Source organism: Onychostoma macrolepis, chromosome 02, assembly GCF_012432095.1.
Source record: "Onychostoma macrolepis isolate SWU-2019 chromosome 02, ASM1243209v1, whole genome shotgun sequence".
NCBI classification, from domain to species: Eukaryota; Metazoa; Chordata; class Actinopteri; order Cypriniformes; family Cyprinidae; genus Onychostoma; species Onychostoma macrolepis.
Genome location: NC_081156.1, coordinates 32,654,571 through 32,664,999, shown reverse-complemented (window position 1 = coordinate 32,664,999; position 10,429 = coordinate 32,654,571). Strand labels below are relative to the sequence as shown.

The 10,429-nt window shown below is 34.7% G+C and overlaps 1 protein-coding gene across 1 annotated transcript in view; it reads right to left on the bottom strand.

Moving 5' to 3' along the window:
* Positions 1-332: 332 nt before the first annotated feature.
* Positions 333-10,429, bottom strand: part of creb3l3b (cAMP responsive element binding protein 3-like 3b) — a 28,118-nt gene continuing 18,021 nt past the window's right edge. Inside the window, 4 exon segments of the mRNA XM_058763194.1 lie at positions 333-3,234; positions 3,236-3,323; positions 5,335-5,431; positions 9,365-9,449. Coding sequence (XP_058619177.1) covers positions 3,078-3,234; positions 3,236-3,323; positions 5,335-5,431; positions 9,365-9,449 — 427 coding nt within the window. The 3' untranslated portion in view covers positions 333-3,077.

Sequence of the window (10,429 nt, the reverse complement as noted above, 5' to 3'; positions counted from 1 at the left end):
ATTGCGCATGATTTTAGACTAGGAGCTTTCATTTGGAGAGACTGCGCATCTGGTTATTTGTGTCTGATAATGAGGTTACTCTTCTGCTGATGAAAAGATCATGGAATAACCTCTAAAGAAGGATGTCTTTTAACTAAATAATAAATAGATCTCTAAACACAACTTGCTAAAACCTCAGGTCTGGATTCACATAAATTGAGCTTTTGCGAAATTAAAAAGAAAAAAAAAAAAAAGATTGTGAATGTGATCCACTCGACCTGTGTCGATCATAAGCTTTTCAAATCAATGCCAAGGAAACTTCCCACACAACACCCACACGAGTGACACCTGAGGTCATTTATTTACATCTGGAAACATCATTCAAGTCAGAATATTTTCTAAAAATACAAAGCGGTAGGAAATAAATACATTCAGATTTTACCACAATGTTGGAAAATCTTGAAACCTTTATCTCAGAAAATACAATTTCACATACTCATTTACTGTTGGCCAGTTGATCAATAATATTCTCAATGCTTCAATTATGTAATGTATAAAAAAAAGGAGTAAAAAAATGAAAAGAATGAAAAGCCCAAAGGAGAGCTGTGCAGAAAGAAAACAAAGCAGCTCGTTCTGTCCAAGGTTGTGCTGTATTTCCTGGAGCTGCACTGTGTGCCAGGAGCCGCCTGCGGTGCAGTTTTGATGCAAAAGCACTGTCCTCGTGTGAAACAGGTAATTGTTATTCTTCGCCGCCCCTCATTCACCTCTAAAGCGCACCACATCAGTAGCTGCACCTGAAACTCTGGTGCATGTTGGAACGAAAGGTGATTTTTAACGAATGGAAAGCAGCGTGTGCCCTTGACCATTCATGATGCGCTGTTTAACGCTGAGGTCTCGAGATGTGCAGTACTCCACGGGTCCAATTATATACATATTCTGATAGTCAGGCAACACCTTCCTGGAGGTTCATGGAGGTGGAGTGAGAAAGAGCAAATACCTGCTTGAACAAACGTCCACATTCATAGCCATTTTAGGGTTCATGTCTGCTGCGTGTTGAATATAACACTAAATGGACTGTGCATAGTTTACGGAGCAACAAAGTTGTTTAGCATTCAGGAACCGCATTTGACAGTGAGTCAAAACACTCGAGGGAGTTCTGTGCAGAACAACATTACAAACAAAAACAACCCTTCAGATAAATATTAAGGGCGATAGATGCAGAGAAAATAGTGCTGGAGATAAACTTACATTAATGAATGTCTGGATTTAACAGCCAGTTGTAGGTCGGTACTTTGCGCTCGTGCAGCTGCTTGATTGTGCTCAAATTAGATGAGCTCTGTGCATCAATCTGAGTTGATCAAGTGGCCGAGGCGAAGCAGATCTTGGCACGGTGATCCGCACACCTCTTGGCAGGAGCGTCTGCTTTTGATGTGATGTGCCGTGTTAGGCCAATTCCCATTGATTAATCTCTTCCCCAACGGCAACGTATAAAACACAGGCCAACATTTGACTTTCGTGCAAATTTGTGGATGCATAGCCTACTACAAAACTCTTTAGAAGTAGTGATATCAAATCTGATCTGCTGGTTTTATGCAATTTAAGGGAGTAGTAGCACTAAAAAAACAATTAATGTTTACAAATGTTGATGCAATGAATGCTTGAAATAGTCACTAGATTTGCCAGGTTATTTGCATGATGTCTTTGTACAATACAGTTTGTTTAAGGTACATTATTTGCAAGTAAAATTAAGCATCTATTAAATATAAACTTTATTTTTCTTGGTTTTGCATAGTCTGCTGCATCATTATTTGCTTTACTTATTTTCCGATTCCAGTGTGTTTTTGTAGTGGAATCTATTCCGATAAGCATGTGTGTGTTTTCAAATGTAAAATGCTTACAAATGTTGAATGAGTGCTTGAGGATGAAATAGTAACTAGATTTGCCAGGTTAGTTGCATCAAATCTTTGTACGATTCTCTGTGAGCATCTGTGATTTGGATTTTGTTGTTGTTGTTGTTTTGCATCATTTTACACTATTTTACACAAATTTTGTGTTTTCTATACAACTTTTGCATGCTTTGCAATTTCAATATATTGCTGCAGTATAATCTGTTTAGATAAACCCACACCTAAATGTTAAAAGCAAAACAGACTGTGGTTGGTTGCTTTGCATGTCAATCAGACGGTCACTTCCTGTTTGTGGCTGGAATGAGCTGCGACATCATAGTCAAATGCTTACAAATGTTGATGCTATGAACTTGAGGATGACATGGTCACTAGGTTTGCCAAAGTTAGCCAGGTTTGAAATCTTTGTATGATACTCTAAGTTTGGTTTTGGTGCGTTATTCGCAAATAAACTTAAGCATGTATGAAATATGTAGGTTTTCTTTTTATTTCATACTATTTTTTGTGTTGTCTGCACAACGTTTTGCATGGTGCTGCATCATGATTTGCATAATTATTTCTCCAATTCTAGTCTGTTATTGCAGTATAATATATTTAGATAAACCCACGCTAAATGCTAAAAGCAAAACAGCCTGCGGTAGGTTGCTTTGCGTGTCAGTCAGATGGTCACTTCCTGTCTGTGGGCGTTTTTTGGAGCAGAATGAGCAGCAATGCCATTATCACATGCTTACAAATGTTGATGCAATGAACACTTGAAGATGAAATAATCACTAGATTTGCCAAAGTTTGCCAGGGCATCAAATCTTTGTATGATACTCTGAGCACTGGAAATGATCCATGTTACCAAATGTTGATGCAATGAACGCTTGAGGATGAAACAGTCACTAAATTTACCAGGTTAATGTATTTGCATTGTACAATACTCACAATACAGTTAAGGTGCGTTATTAGCAGTTCAACTAAAGTGTCTATAAAATATCTACTTTTTCGCAACATTTTATATTTTTACAGTTCCAGTCTGTTATTGCAGTATAATCTGTTCAGATAAACCTGCACCTAAATGCCACGTACAAGCAAAACAAACAGCGGTTGGCTGCTTTGCATGTCAATCAGACAGTAACTTCCTGTCAGTGGCCAGAATGAGCAGCGATGCCTTGGTCAAACGTCTGATACAAAGTGCGCCAATCCGTGACATCACTTCCTGTCTTTCTCATGATGCGTTTTCCACCTCAGTGTGGCGGCGTGGCCCGTGATGGCATCTCCGTGGTGATGCTCACCGTCTCTGTAGCTGTGGTTGTGATGTAGAGGGTCCATGTCGGCGTACTCGGGCCTGAGCCGAAGCTTGCCGTGAGGAGGAGGACACGTCCACATCCCTGTTGACTGAGTAGCCAGGCTGGATGCTGTAGACCTCCATCACCGAGCGCAGTGACCTGGACTGAACTGCAGGAGAGAGGGGAAGAGTAAAACAGACCTTGTACTGAGCCGCTCCATCATCTCAGTCTCAACACAGTGACTCACTGCTGCATATTCAGTGTGTTCTTTTCACAGTCAAACATGCACGCGCAGTGTCAGTAGTCACTTTTTTTCATTTGTATGTACATAGCACCAAACGCTCGCCCAAAAGCAGTTCCATTATACATAAGTATGAAAACAGGATCTTGCCACATTCGCTTCATGAAAAAGAACAGTATATAGCATCATACATGCAACACATGTTCAGGGTTCTGTCATCATTTACTCAACCTTAAGGGTCACAACAACATGAGGATGAGTAAATGATTTTTGAGTGAATATACGGTTCTTCAATTGTACCTTTTTAGGTTCTAGGAATAAATTTCTTATCAAGACCCATTTTTGACTGAATAATGTTCTTGAATTGAATTATGTGGAGATAAAAGAAAATTGTGGACTGGGACATTAAAGGTTCTTCAGATCAGTGTTTTGGTTTCTGGGTTCTTTAAAGCAGGGGTTTCAAACTTTTGAAAGACATTGACTATATATGGTGATCCTCTTGCTAAAAAAAAAAAAAAGCAACTGTATATTTTCATGAATTAAATAATATAAATAATAATAAAAATATATTTATTATTATATTTTTTCTATATTTACTATTTAAAAGCAAAATATAAAAGCAACCGTATGTTTAAAGACCCAAACTGTGTGAGAAAAGAATGATATTATAAGTAAATAAAGATATTTTTTTTTACAAAACTAGATAACATAAATAATAATAAAATGTATAAATAAAAAGTAAATCATACGTATACATATATGTATGTATTACATTTTATTATATATACTATTTAGACTTTTTTCACAAACTGATGTTTTTTGTTCAGTTATTGACACTGTAAATCTAAAAAGTTTTTTTTTTTTAATTTATGTATAAAATTACAACAACAACAAAAAAAAACTAGTTAACAAGTTAATTTAGTGTTTCTAAAACAGTGGCTGAATGAGTAATGGAAATTAGGATATATTGCACATTGTATAAAATAAAACTGTAAAATTTGTAGTGCATGTATTGTATATCCTTCAATGTATACCTATTTTTACTGAATTTAAAAGTAATAACAAAAATTGAAAATGTTCAAATATGTTTACTTTGTATCAAGTTGACTGTATCCATTTCTCGCCAACATTCTTGATACCTCAAGAACATCTTTTTCAATTTACATTTATTTGTATAGTGCTTTTCACAATAAATCTAAAACCTTTTACAGTTCATTTTGTAAAATTACTTTTTTGTTTCTGTTCAATTTTCCATGGACCTCCCTTGAACCCTCTTGTGGAGCCCAATTTGAAACCCCCCGCTTTAAAATGGCAGTAAATGACGATTTCTAAGATACTCTTGTTTTCAGCATCTTCCGCGTAACCTTGTTTTGTTGAATGCAAGCAGACGATGAAACAAACGCTGTCAGAGATTAAACCAAGCGGAGTACGAGAAAGGTCAAACACGGGCTGCGAAGAAAAGTTGTGCCACATGAAAAATGAATGCTGGTGAATATTCAGTGCGTCTGTGCTTGTGAGGAACACGTATTGCATAACGTCCGACAGCTGTGACCCCGTTGCTTTCTGATTGCTGTCACCGCTCAGAAAGTACGGAAGTGCCTGATGGCGCTCAAATATGAGCTATAAATTGTCTGTTCACTTCAATGTTGCAGCCTCCCAAAAGACTTTGACCTGTTAAAAAAAACCTGAATATAAATCAGGTTACGCCTTGATGTGGAGTGTCTGTATTATACAGATGAAAATCAGCAGCTTATATTTTGAGTCAGTAAACAAGGTTCACTGTACGCTTCAGATGGTAAACAAAGATGTCTGGTAGTTACACAGTTTTCTGAAATGCATTCAGAAGCATAATATGATGCAAATGCAACCCTTTTATGATGCTTGCTATGATCTGCGATGCTTTTCATGTGGCATGATGTCTAAGCCGATGTTGACTGACCTTTCGCGGTGCTGAAGTCCCCGGGGTCAGCGGCCCTCCTGTGTGAGATGGGCTGTAGGCTCGGGATGAGAATGAGAGAGAAAGAGATGACCAGCACCTAGGAAAAGAAGGAATATTAAACGAGAGGAAGTAAATAAGCAAGTCCTGCTATATGGGTCAGCTGATGACCTACATCCTTTAAACGGCTTGTTCCAATCAACACTTTCATTATAATCATCATCCTCATTCGCGTTCTCTTTCCGCTACATGCACAGGAAAGATAAAAAGATGCAGAACAACAAGGATGTTATTTACTATAGTCAGCAATATTGCAATATCTTCTCTCATATACTTAAAATGATAATTATGTATACTGTTCAGAGATTTGGGGTTGGTGAATTTTTTTTATGTATTTCTCACCAAGGCTGAATTTGTTCGATCAAAATAGCAGTAAAAAAAAAAAAGATTTAATATTTTTACATTTTAAAAAACCTGTGTTCTATTTGAATATTTTTTTTTCTTCCTGTGATGCAAAGCTGAATTTTCAGCATCATTACTCCAGTCTTCAGCGTCACATGATCCTTCAGAAATCATTCTAATATGCTGATTTGCTGCTCAAGAAACATTTCTGATTAATATCAATGTTGAAAACAGTTGTGCTGCTTCATATTTTTGTGGAAACCATGATACATTTTATTTTTCAGGATTCACAGATGAATAGAAAGTTCAAAAGAACTGCATTCATTTAAATAGAAATCTTTTGTATCTTTTGTATTACTGTTACTTTTGATCAATTGAATGCTTCCTTGATGAATAAAAATATTATTTTTCTAAAAAAAATAATTAAAAAAACAGAACAGTAGTGTACATTAATAAATTATAATTATTATAGTTTATCATAGTAAAATGAAGTCCTTCCTTCCTTCCTGGGCTTTTCTTCCCCCTTCCTTCCTTTTCAGCTCTTTCCTTTCTAAACATGTTTTTGAGATGCTGTAAAGCATCAAGTCTGCTCAGTACACACGTCAGCAATATTGTAATATCCAGACAGTCCACTCCATTTATCTTCATGGCATCTGTGTTCATTTTAATTCAAACACCCTCCCGGTGCTTCACTTTCGAAATTGTTCATTCATCTGCTCAAGGGAGAGATTCAAGCTAGGATTTATTAATAAAGGAGAATGTAATTGTATCGACTGACGCATCTCGACAAAGAGCGGACAGCAGCGAGTACGAAATGTCCTGCAGAGCAGAGAGACTCTGTTTATGATACCACAAAAAATGTTAACACTTATTATTGTTTCTTCTGGTTATTTTCTTTCACTGTCAGGAGTATACAAAGAAGCAGATCTGGGTCATAAGTGATTGCATGTAATCTGGATTACATAATCAGATTCCAGAAATTAAGTGCTTGTAATTAGAGTAAATTACATTTTAAAATACTCGTAATCAGAGTACAGTTACTTTTTTATGGATTACATGATTGCATAATTCATTGATTCTCCCTAATTTCGCTTTTTCATCTTTAAAATTTTCCTTTCTAAAATAGCCTACCAATTATATACATATTATATATGTATATATAATCCAGTTTTGTGGACATTCACACAAAGATCAGTCATTAGTCAGGTGGCGACAGTATTTGAATACTGGATTTACAAAAATCATTTCAGGTTTAAGAAGGCTTTCAACATTGCATCAACTACTGATGAACATTCATTTTTTATTTGAATTATTACTCTGTAGGTTTTTTAACCATGTGTTATTAATTATAACTAATTAAAATGCACATATTCGCGTTATTTCTTAGTTACATGTAATCCAGGCATTCCATAAATATTTCAATAATTAAGTGTCACATTTGCATGTTCACGGTTTCTTTGATGTTGATTAATGATCACATGGCATGCAGGTAAATAAAAATATGTAAGTGTTTTATAGAAATACAAAGACAGTTCACTCCTATACTTATGAATGGGAGAAACTGCAATGCACAATATGGAGGAATAGTCCCACCTTCTAAATGAAAAAGCCAAATTTCCCATAGAAACCTGACTAGAGTTAATGCAGTACAAGCACGTTATGACCGCATGCGCATTGGCTGGTCTAGTCTGAAAAATAAGCTTTTTAAACGCTATTTGAGCGTAAGAAACAACATTCATGGGACAATTAATTTAAGACTGTTGTTGCTGATTTGACATATGTAATTTAATTGTGAGTTCAGCGAGCAGTTTTTGAGATTTCAGGATTCCTCCATTCATTAAGATCTGCCCGGAGGCGTTGCAAATATGGCCGCCAAGTGAAGAGACTTTCCTCGAAAGGGAGTTTTATTTTTTTATGATTTAATTAATTGTCAGCTTTTCTTTAAACTAATAAGCCCCCTGCAGTTCCTTTACGAACCCTAGTTTGGGAAACCTTGATGTAATATTATGTTTAATGCACGTCATGTTGTAAATTACAATGAATGGAACAAGTTTTCTTACTCTTTGCATTTTTTATATCATTATGATACAAGATTATGCTATTTAAATCAATGTGATAAACGAGTTAAATCAGAAGTAATCTAAAAGTAATCTGATTATATTACCTGAAATGTGTAATGTAACGGATTACGTTACTGACTACAAGTTTTGTCATGTAATCTGGAATCAGTAACGGATTACAATTTGGAAGTAATCTACCCGGCTCTGCAAAGAAGTATGTGAAGAACAAAGCTCGGATCATTTGGAAGAAATTATCTGAAAAGATCTTTTAATAGAATATTAATTTAATAAAACTTTTGTAAAAACAAATTATATATTAAATCAGTATATTATTTAATTAAATTTAGTGCTGTCAAACGATTAATCGCAATCAAAATAAAAGATTTTGTTTGCATAATATATGTGTGTGTACTATGCATATTTATTATGTATATATAAATACACACACATGCATGTATATATTTCAGAAAAATATATTGTTTATATATTAAATATATTTATTTATAATATAAATTATATGAATATAAAGATAGACATGTAAATATTTTCATGTGTATTTATATATACATAATAAATATACACAGAACACACACATATTATGCAAACAAATTTTTTTATTTTGTATGCGATTATTTGCGATTAATCGTTTGACAGCACTAATTAAATTTAATAAATAACAATTTTACATTTATTTAAATATATACATATATAAATAAATATATATATAGATAGATAGATGTGTATGTGTATATATATATATTTATATATATATATATATATGTGTGTGTGTGTGTGTGTGTGTGTGTGTATATATATATATATATATATGTATGTATATATACATATGTGTGTGTGTGTGTGTGTGTGTGTGTGTGTGTATGTATATTACAAATTTACATATAATACAGTAATATCCAAGCAATATAAATATTTGTATAAAAATAATAAAAAATACATAAATTATTATATTTAAATTAAATATAAATCATATTTATTTTTTAATAAAATTATTTCAAATTAATTATTTATATTTGAGTTTTATATATTTATATATTATTTTATAATTTAATTATAATATAATTAAAACTATAAAAAATATATCAAAATATATCATTTTTAAAGTAGTTCTAAAGTAGTTTATAATTTTTTTGTCACATTTTCCACTGAGCCCTTTAAACCCTTTAGAAATGTTTAAGATTTCTGACTTCTTGTTGCAGACTTTATCTTGGAAAATCTGTGCAAAGTTTTGAGACATTGTTAAGCTCTTCTGGAAAGTGGCAGTGAGTTCAGTCACTGATGTAATCAGTTGTAATAAAGAAGAAGAGCGAGTTAATTAAGTAATGCTGAAGACACCGCTGAAATCTCTCTCTTCTCTGGCCTATGTGTCACCGAACATTTACTTTCCTCCTTTTTCTACCTCTTCTGCAAATGTTCACTTTGAAGCTTGACTTTGATTGTGCTGCAGTTATAAAAACGCCTGGAGCGGATTCCTTCAAAGCTTGGAGCTTCCTTGCTTCCTTCCTTAATTTATTTTCCTTTCTTAGGCTCCTCCTCCTGCGCTGTCATCTTACCAGGATGCAGGTTCCTGTCTGAGCCGGTTTACTGGAGCCGTTCATCACCAGAGACTGCAGCCGGCGTAACTGCTCCATCAGAGACCTGACAGATAGATGGAGAGAGTGTGCTCCAAGTTAGAAGAAGCGGTAATGGAACTTCCATTTGATGTGAACTTTGGAAGTGCGAAGTACTGAGTCATGCTTTAAAAAAGAACGGCTTCATCTGAGGACAAATATGCAGCATGTGGGAAGATTTCACAGCACTGCAAAGTGTTTTGAAAATGTCAGTAGGGTTAAAATAAGTTTTGAAGTTCAGTCCATCAACCCAGATGCTTCTAGCTCATCAATATATTCTTCAGAATACTGTTAATTTGGAGCCAAAAGGATCAATCAAAAATCCTGAAAGTGTCAAATGGATCCTGCTGAAATTTGGAATAAATTCTGATTGATCAGTATATAAATAGATATAAAAACAGAATAAAAACTCACTTAATCCTAAATCTTTATTTACTGTTATAGGATTGTTGTTTAATTCCGTTTGGAATTGTAAATTATGATTCATTAAGAATTTTTTGACATGGGACTGAACATATTTTTTAGTAAAGAATGGTGCCAAAGGAACAGGTTTAAAACTACACTGTGTAACTTTTGTCACCAGGCCTGGCGCCAATCACCCTGTGCCCCCCGCTCCGGACCGAGGGGGATGGCCGGGCTTTAGTTTAGCGTGTTTAATAGTCTAACTGATAGATTTTAGATGGAAAAGCTCCTGGTCTAGGATCTGTTTTCCTCGTAATAATAGCATGACGAAATAGATTTGGCAAACAATCCAGTGTATCTGCCCTTCTGCTTTGGAAAGCGTCAAATGATTTTACAGTGCATTTTCAAATGAGTTGTGCTTTGACTCCGGTATAAACTCTCCCAATAACAAACGTAAGACGGATATCTGAAAAATATGTCTCATGAGCAGGTAAGCAGCTGATATGCCGTTGTTGTTTTCACAATTGTTTTAACAAAAGTTTACCAAGGCTTACTTCAGACATAAAGTGTTATTCATATCAAATAATGGTGTAAACTATAACTTTG